Raw genomic sequence first — 17,635 nt, forward strand, 5'->3', positions numbered from 1 at the left:
CACTAACCTTCCACTGCCTATGGAGTTTTCTCACAGCTTCCTGCAGGTTGTGCTGCTCTTGTTCTGGGAGGATGTCAGTAAGTTCATCGCATGCTTTTAGAAAGGCATTTAGGACCCTCTGATCCAACTGGTTGAAGAATTCCTGAAGTTGAGGTGAGAAGTGAGAAGGTGAGAAGATGAAGCTGGTTACTGATATGGTAACATGCCAAAATGAAGTTCCCTAGCACACTCTGTTACTTCTGCTGCACTGAAGAACTGAAGTTTGAGCTAGGAAAGGCCTATTTCTAGCTATTTAAAGTCCAGCAAATTAATTTATTCTCAGCCGGTACACTGAGATGGTATTTTAACCAGAATACATTTTAAAGCTACACGCATAGGAAATGGTTATAATACAGACACAGATATTGATCTGGAAAATAAAAAAAAAAAAAGAAGCAGTGGATGCATGAGACTGGCAAAATTTAGCATCCTCACTCCCAATGGCTCTACTTGCAAAGCTGATCCTTATTTCTAGGGATTCTTCTCTCTTCACCTTCCGATTTCTTACATTCACCAGTAAGAGGGGTGACCTTTTTTCCCTTCTGTTTTTCAATCTCAACATTACTTTGACCTGATCTGTGTAACTTGTATATGTGAAAGAAACCCACATCAATTTTAAAATCAAGTTGTCTTTTCATTTGTATGTCATGCACTCAGAGATTTCCATGAGGAAGGTCAGAGAATTTACTCACACTATGTTTCCTGAGAAGTTCTTCAGGATTTCCTTTTTCTTTTAAGCAACAATTGGCAATCTGTATTACTTTCTCCAGTTCTGCTCTAGATTCCTCAAATTTCTTCATCAGACGGCTATTTGCTTCTATGTTTTTTCTCCAGTCACCAGCTTTCCTGACCATATTCTGAGTTATAAGCAAAGAAAATGAGCTGGCACTTTCAACTGATTTTTACTTGCTCTTTTACCATGATCTGACAAAAAATGCATGCCATTGGTGTCACTCTTTCAAATATATGTCATCCACAAGTGCTTCTCATTTTCATGATCCCATTTTCCCCATTTTTAATACTTATACTAAGGCATGTGCTAATGTCACCCTTCATTCAACTGAAAATGGGTAGCTATCTAATACCGATGGCTCTGATACCTTCAGAATGGCTCTGCCATTTGACTAGAGCTTTTTTCCTAAAGCCTGCTTTCAAATCTCTAAAGCACCTGGCATGGCTAAAAGCTTGCTGTTCAATTTTTTCTAGTAGCAGAGTACCTCCTCCTACATGAATGTATATGAAAGTGGTTTGACCTATGGATTCAACCAGTTCCATGCTGCAGGTCTTCTGACCTGGAGGAGGTTTGTACAATTATCACACTAGTGGGCCAGGTAAGAAACCAGGCAGAAAGACACTTAAAAGACAACAAATTTTGAGGCTAAGTTGCTACTATGGAATCCTCTTGTTTTGCAGCCTTAGTCACAGCTCTTCATTATTCTGCCCCAGTGAACTGAATTATCCAGTAATTATAATTCCACAAGCAAGTAACAAAATTAACTAGGAGAAACGAACAGTTCACCAGTTCAAGTGCAGCAAGGTAATTCCAGCACTGCTTATTAAAGACACGCTTTACCATCCTCACTGATTACAAACCCCAGTGTAAGGAATTGCAATGATTTCAGCCAGTGAGCTAATCAAATCTGTAGTTCTCAACTTACATATCTTCCTACGTCTTTTTAAAATTCCCTGATAAAAAATTTGTGTATAACAGTAGAATGATATAGGAGTGTATTCCTTACATGAGAAAAAGCTTGTTTCCAGATCCATAAATATTTTAACTCTGGTTATGCCACATTTTGCATGATTATGCTATGTTTTATAGGCCTATTTTCTAACACAAAAAGAGATAAATCACCATCCATCTTTATGAAAACAGAATGCTTATTGTTTAACATGGTAAAACTACCAAGCTACAACTGTATCTGTTTCTGTTATTGTCAGCTAAACTTAAACATTTTCTAAATTGTAAATAATTGCAAAATTCCACTGATCTTTAAGTAAAACCCACAAAATACAATAGAAAATTTAAAATCCACCTTTTAGAGCCAGCTCTTTACTGATAGATGATTTTCTGCAGCTTAAAATTCAGTTTAGATAGCTTTATACCGAACAATAATTGCCTGAAACAAATCTAATAGAACTCAACATCTCGAGATCTGACTCCAAGATAATAGTTAATTTCATTTTAGAGAGAGGCTAGAATGGGGCTGAATACCCCTGAAAATATCATCATGGCTAGTAACAACACAGAGCTCTACAGGTAAGCAGGATTATAGCCCAAATTACAAATCTTTTCATTAACAAATGCAAGTAAGTATTTGCAACTTTCTGTTTTCACAATCCACTGCATTTTCTGAGGAAATACAAAACCCAGCAATGGCAGTATTTACAAAAGTTTTCATCTTCCATGTTTTGTGTGAAAGGAGAATTATGATAATATAAGAGCAAGTAATTAGCCAAAGTAACAAAGTTAGGAGAAACAAACACCATTGCAGCCCTAACAGGTGGATTTCAGATTCCTTTTTCCAAAGGAGCATGAGATGTGTGAAAATTCTTGTTAAATCCTGGGTTCCTCTGAGACAGTCATACCTCTAAATAACTGCATGGAGAATATGACCATCAGTCCCCTGACCATTATCACCTAATGCAGACAAATCCTTAATTAATAACTTGACACCACAGAGAAGAGCTCTCCATGACAGTAGCTGCAGTGGGATGAAATAGAGATATGGTAGGATGGACGAAGAAGCTTTCAAAAATATGCACCGAGGTATGACATAATTACCTGAAAAGTAATCTGAACTTGTGTAACTTTCTTCTGAAATGTTGTCTGATGGAAATGCTGTAACAATTCACTCGAAGCCACACGCTGCAGGATACTCTGGCTATTTCTTTCAATCAGGGACAAATCCTTCTTGCAGTTTTCTTGATAAGCTACCAAATCCTGAAAGAAAAAGACATATATCCACCCTGGCCAGGAGCACAGGAGAGGAAAATCTGGCAAAATAACAGGAAGGTATTTTTTGACAATAAGAACAAAAGGGAGAAGCTCAAAGCACCACAACAAATAGACTACACAAAATATTATATGGAATAACACAGATCACACAATTTTCTCCTTATGCAGAGTCCTATACCCAAATAGAGCTCTAGCTATCTATAAAAAAAGACATGTACCCAAGCCTTTCAGGTAGTTTTGTTTTCAACAAATTAAGCTTTCATGTCAGCTACTGAAATTCCGATTACATTACAGATAGGTTATGCTTGTTGTCTGAATATGAAGTAACATTTACTCAGGTTGCAAACCAAATTGGTAGAAAGCAAACTGTAAATACTCAGAGGCAGCAGGTCTTTGCAAGATGCTTTTGAAACTTACTTGCGCTTTTTGTTTAAGAACAGTTGTAGGCTGTGCTTCAGGATCCAGGATAGAAATTATTTCATTGACTTTTTCAAGAGATTCATAAAAATGCGTGATTTGTTTCTCCAGTTCTTCCAGTGGAGACAGCAGATGCTGGCATTCATACAGCAGGGCACACGAATACTCCTTAACCTTTTGGCCATTTTTGAGAAAAATAATTATTAAAAAAGTTGCAAAATTCAATAAATAGCAGCTTCCTCTTCATGTGGGTTTATATAGTCACTACCTGACTCTTTTAAGACATATCAATCCTGATCAGGTATTACTTCCTAAATAAAAGAGTATTAAATATAAAGATGGTAGTCTTAAAGAAGTAACATGTTCTCCAACCTGAATCTATTGTTCCTATAATCTATAACTATGTATTTGCTCAAATGCACGCATGTGAGCACTAATGTAGGGGAATTTATTCATTCAACAGCTAACCACACATGTAGTAGAAAAAGTATTCTGCAACCTTGCTCAGCTGCTCTTTAAGCCTTGTCAAAGTTCCAAGCATGTCATTCGCTTCGTCTTGGGAAACTTCTTTTGTAACAAGTTGCATTGTTCTTGTAACCACTTTGTACTGAGCTTCCATTGCAGGCAGTTTCTGCTTAATATTCTGAAACAAATGTTTCAAAAAATATTTCAACAATAGAATTTGTGCATTCATGCGAGATTATGATGATTATCATGAGAGATAAAAAGATACATATTCTAATTATCAATAGTTTTTATCACTAATTTTAGTGAACACTGGATCAAAAGTAATAACGGAAATGTACACTAAAATAATTTTATGCTATCAGAATTAGATAGTTACAAGGTTTTCTCTTATTAAGGAGAAAGGAATGGAAGGAAGGCACTTACTTCTAAATCTTGTACAAACATTTTGACATCAAGGAAGGACACTTCTACAGGGACTGAAAATTTCCTATTGCTTCCATCAATAAAAGCTGTCAAATTGGTAACACCATCCAAATATTCCTTCTTCATTTTGTCCAGTTCATCTGCTCGAGCATACTAAGAAAATGTAAAGCAAAAAGAGAATGCCAGACTCTCATTTGTTCCTAACCCAGAATCAACAACTCAATTAATTTCTCATTGTCTACAGTATCAATTCTGAAAATTCAGCAAAGAGAATAGAACAGAAAAAGCCTAGAAAAGCTGAAGTGTAAGGGAAATTTCAGTAAAGGACTGCTGGCTTGAGGAAAGGGACACACAGGTCTTAGAAAGTGGAAAGAGCTGTATGACAGAAATGGTAAAAAGCCAGTGAGAAAACCATATAGCCAGAACACAAAAGAAGCTGTATAAATAGAGGAAGAGACATTTACACCCTGGACATTTCTGCTTCCACACTGAATCACCCTAACTATCATCAGCAAATAAAGCTTGAGAATGTTCTAGTCAACGGTTTGGAAAAGTTACAATAAAAAAGGGCAATCATTTGCTTCTCTATTTAACAGCAATGGAGATAATCATGCCAGTAAAGAAAATAGATTCAGCATCTTCAAATGCTTCAAGATCTGATATTTAAAATCACTGGAAGAGGAAAATATCATTAGATGCATATTGACTACAGCAGAGATATTGCTTGTTTATGAGGCATGAAATACTTCCGTGTGTTTTAGGTGTAATTTAGCTCACATCTTTGCTTTTTAAAAAGCAAATATAGGAACAACAACTCTTTTCCAATCCATTGAATCTCTTACATGAAATAAAAGGGGTTTTTTTTCATTTTTTATCAGTGCCTCCGTATATACAAGAAAAAAGTAATGTCTGACTAACTTGGGTAAAACATTTAGTTAGTTAACTTGCATTGTACCTGCTTGTGGTCACAGTACAGTAATTGAATGCAACATTCATTAAAAAGTGGTAAAAATATTCACTTTCACCATTTTCACTGTTCAAGTTTACAGAGTTTTTACAATAACAATAGCTATATAAACCCAATCAAAGATCAAGACAGGAGACAATAAAGAAAAACTACTGCTTATACTAGCTGTAAATGTCCAAAAATAAAAATAAAAAGCTGTATAAACAAAAATATAAAGAAAGGAAATCCTCAATAAAATAAACTGCTGTCAGGGATTCCTTTCTAATTTAAATAATGATGAAGAGTTAGGCACTTTAGTTCTCCTATAGTCTTGCTTGTGGAGCAAATGGAAATGGAAATGACAAAGTAAATATCTAGAAGTAACAACAGCAAAACCACATACCTGCTTAACTTGCATAAACAGTTCTCTCCATCTTCCATTTAGTAATAGAAGCTGCTGTTTAAGGTCTCTGGAAATGGTCTCATCACATGTTTCAATCAGAAAATTACCAGCATCATTCATGGCTGTGTGCTGTTGGATCCAATGAGGTAAGTGCCGGAAGAAATCCTGACGAAGAAAATAAAAACACCTTTCTGAAACCTTTTCAATTATTCTTATCTTAAATCATGATATTAAAATTTACTCACCAGCTAATGGCTTGATAAAACTCTTTGAACAATTATCCTCTGAAGCTCTTAAATACTGAATATGCCATAACAGAACTTTAATGTGTGTGAACATAACATGTGGAATTAAAAACTATCACCAGTTTACTTATAGCTTATTTTAATCCAGTGAGTAGTTTCAGTTAAATTAATGGAACTCCTCCTTAAGAGAAAGCTCCATAACTGAAAATACTCTTAGGGCTCATCTAATTTCTGTCTCGTCTTGAAATAGACAAGACTATGTCTGATAGTAACCTCAGCCATATACAGACTGCAGAGAGATTCTTCCCCATATGCAGCTTTCCAGGGTCTGCTATCACAAAAGACCTGAGAAGACTGATTCTTTGTCACTGCTTTATTCCCTCTCAGAGTAGACGACAGTCAGGATTACTACAGGTCAAGAAGGAAAAAGCACATGAAAAGAACTACTTGCGTCCTTCCTCTCATGCACCTATTCCCATAAACCATTACCTTCCTCAGACCCTGCTGGGGAGTCTCTCCATTTCAGAAGGCAACATAAAACGTGTAAAATTTGGACAAGTTTGGAAGGTACTGTGAAGCACACCATATTCTTAATTAAAATTAATGTAGCTCTTTTTAACCGCCACATGAGGTCAGGAAGTGCTCTATGAGCTTTCGATACAGTTGTTGGAAAAAGGTGTGGAGAGCGCAGTTACAATGGGGTCATGACGAGAAGTGCTTAAGAAGTACTGCAAGTAAATAAAGAAGTTGCAGAGGGAGCAGTTTGTTCATTAATACCTTTACTGTTAAATTTCTAGTATTTTGCAGTAGAAAAACCCAAGCACATACCAATCTTTTTGCATGATCCTCTGTGCTACAGGTTCACAATAAGGTTTCTGAAAACAGAAGCCAATGAGAAAGCCAGCAAACCACTTCCTTTTGCAGAAAAGAATAGTGTACTTGCTGGTCTTGAATCATACAGAAATAATGGAAAGAAGAAGAAAGCATAACAGCATGGTAAGGGGCTACTATGGTCTTTACATAGGATAGAATACAGTGGAATTTAGTAAAGTGGGTAAGGTTTGCCAATGACCATCAAAGAAATCTTCATATCGTATTACTGATATGTATTTTACAGAACAAATATTTGCAGATGTTTAAAAAAGCTTTATGCTATATTCCAAAAAATAGAGATTTCATCTGGCATGCCAGCTGATGGAATGTATGACTATTAATTGTAGAAAACAATGTAAGTATTGCTTTTTTGGTTTAATAACCAAATACTAAAAATGATAACTCAAAACTATGCTTGGAACTAAGTAAACATTGTACCTGTGGAGTGCTAGACTCAACATTACTAATAGAAGTATCTTTTAAAATATTTATCTCTTTCCACGAATTATGTTATCTCTCAGTAATCTTCAACAGCTTTGAGCCAATGTGATTTTAAGAAGAAATGAGCATTTTGGGCATAATAAGGCTTTCATGTCAAAGTTTTTCAACAGGGCTTTTTGAAATCCTTCATTTATCAGAAACGTAACAAGTACTTGTTGGATTTAATTTGAAATCAGAAGCAAGTATATACTCTATGGATATTTTCAGATTTCTGCTATGAATATCTTTAAAGGTAAAGTTATAAAACTGATCAGAGAAGCAAATATTTTAATTTTGTTCATATATATGGATATAAAAATATTTAATTTTAAACTTTGCCAAGTCACTTACATAAAACATACACACGGAGCTAAGATCAACCTGATCAGCTGAGGTCACTCTTTCTGCTCAGTAATAATAACTGTTGGTATTTATATTATGCCAGGCTATTGAATTCTTTTCACAAGCTTATTTTTATTTTAAAAGAATATTCCATCTTTTATATTAATTTAAATTAACAAACTTTTACCAACAATTGTAAGTTCTTTCATGTAAAGTGAAATGGTCATTTCTGACCTGATGTCATTTTGGTATCTTTCAACCATACTCTGGTGTTAGAAGCTAGAGAGCTGCTACATTGGGATTGGGTGACAGTGTAGCACCTATAAAATGCAGCATTATCTAAGGCAATCTGGGTAATTACTGAAGTTCCACAAACGTAAATCTCAGTGCTCCAGCACTCTACTATTAGAACAGAAAAAAAAAAAAAAGAAAAAAAAAAAAAAAAAAAAAAAAAAAAGGACAGCAAAACTATCTTTATGATTGCTGGTCCCAAAAGGAACTACCTAGAAGATTTCTAAAATGCCAGGGAAATGGATTAACTAATTACCCATCAAATAGAACATATTAATCATCTTGTCCTTTAAAGGCAAAACTAATACTGAAATCTGTCATCCATGTGGTAGAAAAATTCATAGAGGAAATAATTTTCTTTAAGTGTCTTTATATACAGCACATCACTATGCACTTTGGTGTTAAAAGCTGAATTTGCCTTTCAGTGAACCATGTAACATCCCTACCTCTGAGCAATATTGCTGCCCTATTCATTTCCAAGATGCCTCTATGTTGTCACAGATGATGTCTTCCCTCACTACGTGTGTATCTGTATATGTCTGTACACTATGTGCAAACATTGAAACACCTATGATGAATGCAGACAATATGCCAGAAATTAAATAAATTATCTCTCTCGTATGACATTTTATAAAACAACATAAGCAAATGCAAAAGCATATCCTACATTTCAGAACTTATAAAATAGGCAGATATATATGCTATTAGTACATACCTTTTTAGACGGTTCAGGCTGATTCAGCATTTTTTCAGCATCTTCCAGCCAAGCTTGCAAACCTGCCACAGTGCTGCTGTATCTGTCCCAGTTAGCAATTACTTCTTCCAACATGCTTCTTACACTTCTGACCTCTACTGAGAGGTTCCTCCACTGTGCTGTTGTTTCATTCATGAATTTCATGACATTTTCAACTTCTTCCACTGAGATGCAGGACAGACATTGATTATTTTTGCTCATTCTTATTTCTGTAAAGCTTAATTTCATGTTAAGCTTATCCATTTTCATCATAAAATATAATTACTGCAACTTCTATTTCAATAGGCTTTTTTATACAAGTGCACAGTCACAGCCCAATTTTAGTGCAAAACTGCAACTGAGAAATTAAACCTGTGAATTAAAGACTGAGGAAAGTACATAAAGAGAGTGCTTTATTAAAACAGCATATTTCACACTGCATATTCAGCATGGTGTTCATTTCAAATCTGCAGTAAAAGAAATCAAGGGAGAAAGTTTCCTTAAAAAAGCAGAAAATAATAGAGTTGTATAATGTACAAACACATAGTATGTTTGCATTTAAAAGTACTGAATGAAAGTCTGATCTTCTGTCACCAACTTTAAAACCAAAGTGTTGCTGCTTTCTGCCATTTAATTTTCACTATTTTCCTGGCAGCAATAAAGGAATAAATGTTTCCTCCTTCCAGACGAAAAACACAGGCAGAAGAAAAAGGACCCAAGCAAATCCTAAAACTTCATAAAACATGCAGAATATAGATAGTTCAAAAAACATTTTTTTGCTAAGGTGTCTTCTAATTTGCACCACTGTTTCTGAATTGAGAGAAGTGAATAGCAGCCCTTTAGAAAAGAAATTGGTACTGGATTCTTACTTTTATTAATAGCATTGAATAAATCTATTCATTTTAGTATTTGTAAGAACACTTTGTAAAAAATGTTTACCTTTATAAAATTTGAGTGTCACCATCATCAACTTAAATTTCACATTTTAAAATTAAAAAATATATTCATTTTCTCTCCACATCTGCTAATCACTTCAGCAGCTGTAGCAGTCCTCCACAGACACTGCTGTGTTATCTACCCAGCAGAGATTAAAGTTGTTTCATGTCTGTAACTATCTGGGTCAAATATTGCCTTCATGTATTCTCACTGAACTCAGCAGTATTCAGGAATTACAAGAGATAGCTGTTGAATCAGCTACATATTTTTCCCATGTATATCATATTTAAAGTATCATTTGGGCTCCTCTTACAAGTTTTCATAGTTGATGAAGAATTTTCAATATATCAGGGGATACTTTTGCTACTACATTACTGGGACCTGCTCTCTGTTTGCCTTTTTCTAGTGAAGCCAAGCCAGGGAGAATTTCCAGGCATCAATCAGTACATGAACTTCCCTACACCTAATTTGTTCTCTGACACACTTCTGGACCAAATCAACAGAAGGGGCCTACAAGGATGCTGGAGAGAGGCTCTTCATTAGGGACTGTAGTGATAGGACAAGGGTTCAAACTTAACATTAGTTAAGGGAGAGAGGCTCTTCATTAGGGACTGTACTGATAGGACAGGGCTCAAACTTAAACAGGGGAAGTTCAGGTTAGATATAAGGAAGATGTTCTTTACTGTGAGGGTGATGAGGCACTGGAACAGGTTGCCCAAAGAAGTGATAAATACTCGATCCCTGGCAGTGTTCAAGGCCAAGCTGGATGGAGTCTTGGGTGACATGGTCTAGGGTGAGGCATCCCTCCCCATGGCAGGGGGGTTAGAACTAGATGATCTTAACATCCTTTCCAACCCGAACTATTCTATGATTCTATGGACTTCTCCCGTTAGAAAGTCTGAACATGACCACTCTCTTCTGGAGATGAAAAAATGTAACCAGCTTGAGAGCAGGCTGCTCTGAACTAGATGGCTTCATGCTAGACAATATGTGAAACTGCCACCAGAGGCTGTAGCCTCTGGTGAACTGCAGCTGTTAGAAAGCTCCACTGCATGGAAGAAACAAATACTGTGAGATCTTTTTAGAGGATACTTATGTGTGAAGAGATCAAAATGGTGTCCCCATGACAATAGAAACATGGGCATTTACCTGAGCCATTTGCTTTGGCATACACTTCAGCTGCTCTTTTCAAGATCTGGTAAGTAACTTCATACTGCTCAAAGAACTTACTATTTTCAATTACAGACTGAAAAGAGAAAAATTAAAACAGACAAAATAGATATTAATAATGACAATAATTTCCATCAAATTACATCAGGACAGTAATGACAACATGTAACTGCATTATTCCTCCATTCATTCTTGTCATTATTATAAAATAATATATAGATTTCACCTTTTCAAACTAATGGTACAGGAGAGTGAGACTCAAAAATACAGTTTATTTACTTTGCATATAGAAATATTTTTTTAATCCATTCTTAGTCTGTTAGTTGCTTGAAACTTGCTGAAACTCAGTAGCATATGATACTTTGAATGTACAGAAACAGAGCAATTAACTTAGAAGTTATTTAATGGAAACCGTTTTACACTGAAATTTAAATGGAATCATTTTAATAAAAGAGAAAATTTAATCCATATAGGTCACCACAAAAATCAAATCCAGTTGAACTTTAAGAATTGTTCCTGTATCAAGCATTTACAAAAAGGCAGGTCTCACTTTAAGAGATGAAAAACATTTGAATTATTCCTCAGTTTTTCTTCATCTCCTTTGTAACTGGTAAAAATACAATTGGCGAAACACTGTACAAAGAGATCCTGCTTTTCCAAAGCGTGACACAGAACCTTTCCTTTGTGAGCGATGGTTTAGCTCTGTAAACTGCTATAGCACAATGAGTAATTTATCTGGGAATATGTTGGTCACAAATTAATGGCTCTTTATCATCTATGCCTCATTATCCCTTACAGAAAATGACACTGACATATTTTTTAGATGTCTTTCAGAAATGTTACCTCCTTTAAGTGCAATATATAATTATATCTCTATATTACGTGAGCGCATTATATCTTACATTACCTCTGTTAAAAAAACAAGAAATATATGCCTTTTTGCAGGGCTTGTATATTTTCTTACCTAATGTACTTATCTAGAGTTTTGGAATGGTTTTGGAGCTTATAGTACCTCCCATGCCTTCTCAGACACAGATCTACGAATATGAGTCAAGTACATCTCACATAGGTCTACATCAGCTTTGGGATGTCAGAGTAGACAAAATTCTATGTGTACTAGTGTGATTTTGGTAAAATCAGGTTTTTAATGAGGTCAAAGTTCATAGTACTTTGAAGAGAACAGATTTTGTGTATTCATCAACTCACATTATATGGCATGAAAAACAGTTTAAAAAAAAAAATTGTCAGCCAGCATATATCTAAAAACTTTCTATTTTAAAACCTTTTACAGCTGCTATGTCAAATCACCACATCTATCTAGTACATAATTTAGAAATGTGTTTATAACCAAGGAAACCAGAAATCCTGGACAATCAGATTTTTTCTCTGCCTCACTGTTAAAAAAATAAACCCCAGCATGCTTAAAGAACTACATATTTTATCATGAATTATGTGAAAAAATCTTGACTTTCATTTTTGCCAAACCTGTACAGAGAGACATTTTATCCTGAACTAAAACCTGCAAGACTTCATATGCGAAAATAAGACTCTATCAAACGACTTATATAATACTGATCTCAAGAGTAGTAAGAAATATTTTCAAAAATTAAATATAGACACCTTACTGATTAACATTGTTTCCCATCTGACAAAATCCTTTATATAAAATATGTAGCTTTTCTCACATCCATATAGCATACACTGCTAAAAAAGTGTCAACACAGCAATGCTAAAACACAGCTGTGTGGGTTTAAATCCATGGATAAATTCCCAGTATCTCCATGACATCTGAGACTTTAGTATAGTATATTCTTCAGGTTGACGGTGCACAATTTGTGCTGACCTTCAGTTTTATGTTATATGACAGGTGAAAAGATGGGATAAAGTAACAATCATCACTTTTCTTTTTAAGCTACAATATGTAAATATTTTCCAGACATATGCTCTATTCAGATCCTAACTACGCATGTTCCTAGAACGCTGACATTGCTCAGTCTGCTTTGGCAGACAAACACACATATATTTTTATCTCCTACTAATACAGTCACTGACTATAAGGTACTGACTACAGCTTTCCTACGTCAGACTCCTAATTTACTGAAGAGTAAGACTTGGCTCTCAGTCCTAGAAAACTGCTACCAAATAAACCAAAGCAAATAAAGTCTCTTTTCATCACTGGACACCTGGAAGGGCAAGAAACCAAGGCCATCAGGAATAAAGCTGAGCTCTGTTTAGACTCTTGTCCCTGCTCCCTCATTTTGACTTGATGCAGTTTCAGAAATGATGCAAAGGAAGCATTTTCTTTCCCACAATGACCATCTCAGCATTAGTGGTCTGAAGTACAAGAGTAATTCAGGCAATCACAAAATAACATACGAATTTGCCACTTACTGTTCATTTTAAAGCAAAATATTAAAAAGTAATATAAAATAATAATCCAGAAGCCAAACTATCCACTTCCTCATTATTTCCCTTGTCACTTTTAAGTAGTTTAGACTGCAATGTTCTTACAGAGCATAAAAATGGATTATAAATCTAAGCTATTACACATCATTCTAGCAAGCTCTTATTCTAAATAGCCATCTGAGTTTTGCAAAGCTTGTCTAAACTAAAGCTTAACACCTGAATTTTATATGTCCCTAACTGCTAAAGTTTAAACATAGAAAGGGAAAAAGTGGGAACAGGTCTTTAATTCTCACTTCTATTGAGTTTGCAGTTTTCTTCAAAAGCAATAAAAACTAGCAGACTCTCAGGGCATCAGTAACTTTTTCTACACAGTGTCCTGGCTCTGAATGGTTCTATAACTGTATGAATTCTTTCCAAACTGAATTTTCCTGTGCAATTGTGCTCATATGGATTAGATAGAAGGCGGAAAAAGTATTTAGCCCAGCACTGCTTTTGAAAGAATCCCTCATGCCCTAACGTAGAAGTGCAGCAGCGGTACTGTTCTACCAGCCACTTGGCACTGAAAGTTTGGATTTAACAAGATACAGCAGTGTAAGACTGAAAGGGAACATACTCTTTCAAAGAATAAAATAAATCCCTTAGCAGTATAATATATTGAACAAGTACACAGAGGCAGCATAAAACCTCTTTTTTTCTCTCTTCATTTGGAAGACTTAAAAAAAAATGTACTGTGGGGGACTGCATTTCAAAAACTTCGTCTAACTCTACACTTCATCTGTGAACAGTCATTATAAGTGCATCTATGCAGTTGTAAAAGATGAAATTAAGTTTTTTGTAACTGTTATCTAAGACAATTAAAAATCTAGGAGTTGGATATGCTTGATAAATTGATGGTTGAACAGTTAAGAGCTGGGACATTATTTCTGCTTTTGAAGGGGTGGTACAAAGATAATAATATTAATTTTTAGCCTTTTAACTAAAGTTCTCCATGGGGAAGACAGATTCACCTCTGAAAAGATACTCCACAAAAATGCAGTCATAAAGTTTATAACTGTCAAGTCTTTTTCTGTTTCTGTTTTTTTGTTAATTCCTAGCAATCTGGAATACAGTTTAAAAATAATTATAAAAAGAAGAATACAACCCCAACTCACAATATAATTTTGAAGAAGTAATTCCACTGACTCTCGCCTTCCATATTTGATAATCCATGATTTTAATTTTGATTCTGCAAGAACTAGGAGTGACAGTAGACGGTACTTCAGTTCCAGAAACTCCATCTTCAACAGATGGAGCTCAGATGAAGAGACAACAAAATTAAACCTATAAAATGAATCACACTGTAGTAAAATACAGCAATATTCATTTTTGCAGGACAGACTGCAAGCTTTAGTTAGCTAAGATATTTTTCCAATATTTCACCTAATTCAGAGTCTATAAACATTTAATTATGCATGATGATAATTCTGATGACTGCTTTTGAATAGAAAAATAATTAAATTTCTGTTTATACACAGAAATCGTCAGTTTACATCTGTAACTAAGTTTTGCAAAGTCATTTTTCTTTTCTTTTTTTCACATGCATCCCGGCTGTTATTACATAACATTTCTTCCAGGGACAAGTAATAAAAAAGTATTCCCTTCCAAAACCCATTGCTTATTTTGATTCTCATCAATCTGTACAGCATCAGGCTACTCAGTATATTTTTATGTCTATCTTAGGAGGTTTTTTCTTCCAGTTTTTTTTATGCTTGCCACTTAGAAACATAATCAGACAGTGATTTCTACATGAACAGATTAAAAAGCAAACCGGTTCCCTTTCACAGAGAGTTTTTATTTCAGATTGAAAACCTTACCTCTCTGCCATATCCTCTAATTGGTCAGGTGGAACAGGCACTCCATTAACAGACCTGGCTCCGTGGATCTCATGGAATGCCTTTTTGTGACCGTCTATGTTTTTCAGCAGATCCTAATTTGATTTTAAGAAAGACAGTGATCAAAGGGGGGAGAGGGGAGGGAAGGAGGGAGAGAAAGGGAGAGAGAGTGGGAGAGAGGAAGAAAGGGAGAAAAGGAAGGAGAGAAGGCTCACAGTAGGCTATCTAACTAATAAGCACAATTTTAAGCCTGCACTGATGACTCAATGTAGTTAACTGTTTGATCATGTTTTCACATTTGCATGCAAGGTTATGCGTACCACAAAAGCATTTACATCAACTTCAACATTCACATAGGGAACCCCCTTATAAGATGCTCTGCTACAGCTGTGCCTAACAATTATGGCAGATTTTAAAACAGAGGATACACTGCAAAGCTTTAACAAAATAGCAACTCTTAACTGTATTAAACATATCTGCAAATCCAGTCTGCAAATACTCACAGTAAATACTCAGCCTGCAAAACATCACAACAGCATAATCTTGCTAAATTTACTATTTACATCTTTATAACAGATAACCTTTATTGAGTATAAATTCAAATTTTCATCAACTAATCTACTTTGCTATATAAAAGCAGAAAATCCACAGCTCCTTATATAAGTACATATTAAATATTTAGTGAACTTTTCACTCTCTCACCATTAAAAGACTTCAGGTTCGCTCTCTCTGTATCACACGAATGAATGCAGAATGTGGTACCTGACCTGTATTCCTGTGATAAGAATTGTACCAGCAAAAGCCTTACAGCAGAGCACATTTCAACTGTAACTAAGCAACATCGCTTCAAACGGCTTCCTGGAAACTACACATTAAAATGAATGACTGGCAGTAGTCTTTGAAGAGATACTGTAACAATAACGTGCCAAGTCTCCAGTGGCTGAGAGGGCACAGAACAGAGTTACTTTACTGCATACAGACAGCTCTTGGCACAAAGTGCTCAGATGTCTATTAGCAGAGGAAAATATGCGAAGGTCCCCCTTCCTCACCTAAGGAAACAAAACACAGGCTTGTGTATTGATCACAGATGTCTGCTTATTCCTATGTGCTGAGGAAGGATTTCTCTCCAGCCAACGCCCAGTGTTTGCACAGCGGAAAGTAAAGGTAATGCGCTGGTTCAGCTCACCAAATGGTCACACTATCCCCATCAATCCACCTATATTTTCACTGTTTTCCACTTCAACCAACACCTTGTTGTGAAGAAAAATGAACTAAGCTTTCTCAGATGCAAGTAATGCACTGATTTTACCATGGTGAAAACTCCAGTAAGGGTAGGTAACCTGTGACTAACACGCTGCTACATGAAGGAAAGACTTGGAACAAGTATCTAGGATAGCTGCATTGAAGACCTCGCCAGGCAAAAAAGGATGCCCCTAACATGCACTGTGAATCAAAATAGAACCCAGTAGTTTCATTCAACATCAACTGGAAGGCCATGAAAACTTTTATATAGTATTCTCATGAAGTGAAATCCTGCTCTGCAAAAGGACCCTCAACAAGCACAGACATTGTTCTTAATTTTTGGATCTTGGTGGCAATATTAAACTCAGCTGCTTGCCTGATCATGAGGATTGTTCAATTACACTGCTACATTTTGTTTTAGTTCAGAATGGCCATAAGCTATGAAGTTCACTAAAATAAACCATTGCTTTGTTTAAATCATAAATGAGACAAAGATATAGAGAAAGCGATGATGTTATCTGAACAAAACCGTAACAAACAACCCAAACCATCTTCCTAGGAAAAAAAGATTGAAATAAATACACTAATGCACTTCTGGTACTATCCAATAATAGCACATTAGGATTCATCAATGTAAACCTGAGCGATGAAACTACAATCGATTTTTAAAATGGCAGCAATAGGAAAAAAAGAAAGCAATATAAAACAATACAGTCTTACTGCTGCAAGTGCACCCTTTCTCTACACCATCTTTTTCTTTTTCGTATTTACTGGTTCAGTTTCTTTTATAATCTCACCAACAGTTTCGGTCTATATTTTTCTCATATATTATGTAAGTACACAGACAAACCTCAGTTTTTATTTTAAATGAGAATTTAATCTCTGCAAAGAATAATGGCAGAGTTACTTAAATTCATATGGAAAAGTTTCCTGATTGCCACAGCAGAGGGGACTTCTCATGCTGACTCATCACAACACCATGAAAAAACACTTCATTCTAAGTTTTCCCCCAGTGCATATCACTTGCACTGACTATCAGTACACTAAGTACGTTTGCCTCCTCCTTCCTGTTTCACCTAATCAGTTCATATTAGTTGAACAATGTACCCAACTTAGGAGCTTCCTATGGAATTTTACCCAACATAAATCCTAGAATAGAGGAAAAGCTGAAATATTAATACCTGGTATCTTTCAGCTGGAAGAAGCAGGAACATTCAAAAGCAATTCTAAATATTGCTTGTAAGATACACAGATAGTTCAAGTCATCAGTAAAAGACACATAGATTCTGTAACCATCAAGATGACGCCACCCACAGAAACCAGAAATAATAATCTTTCCTTGTATAGCATGGATCATTTGCAATTGGAAATTGTAAAGTAAGTATAACACA

General features: G+C 35.5%; 1 protein-coding gene across 5 annotated transcripts in view; it reads right to left on the reverse strand.

Annotated features, from left to right (window-relative positions):
- Positions 1–17,635, reverse strand: part of SYNE1 (spectrin repeat containing nuclear envelope protein 1) — a gene marked incomplete at its 5' end in the record, with an annotated part of 295,244 nt that overhangs the window by 203,602 nt on the left and 74,007 nt on the right. For all 5 annotated transcript variants that reach the window (XM_080616381.1, XM_080616380.1, XM_080616378.1 and 2 more), the window contains 11 exons: positions 8–142; positions 732–896; positions 2,825–2,983; positions 3,416–3,589; positions 3,915–4,058; positions 4,307–4,459; positions 5,656–5,820; positions 8,602–8,804; positions 10,705–10,801; positions 14,283–14,451; positions 14,985–15,097. In XM_080616381.1, the coding sequence (XP_080472507.1) occupies positions 8–142; positions 732–896; positions 2,825–2,983; positions 3,416–3,589; positions 3,915–4,058; positions 4,307–4,459; positions 5,656–5,820; positions 8,602–8,804; positions 10,705–10,801; positions 14,283–14,451; positions 14,985–15,097 (1,677 nt within the window). The remainder of the gene's footprint in view (positions 1–7; positions 143–731; positions 897–2,824; positions 2,984–3,415; positions 3,590–3,914; positions 4,059–4,306; positions 4,460–5,655; positions 5,821–8,601; positions 8,805–10,704; positions 10,802–14,282; positions 14,452–14,984; positions 15,098–17,635) is intronic.

This window comes from Psittacula echo, assembly GCF_963264785.1.
Source record: "Psittacula echo genome assembly, chromosome: 4".
In the NCBI taxonomy this organism is placed as follows: domain Eukaryota; kingdom Metazoa; phylum Chordata; class Aves; order Psittaciformes; family Psittacidae; genus Psittacula; species Psittacula echo.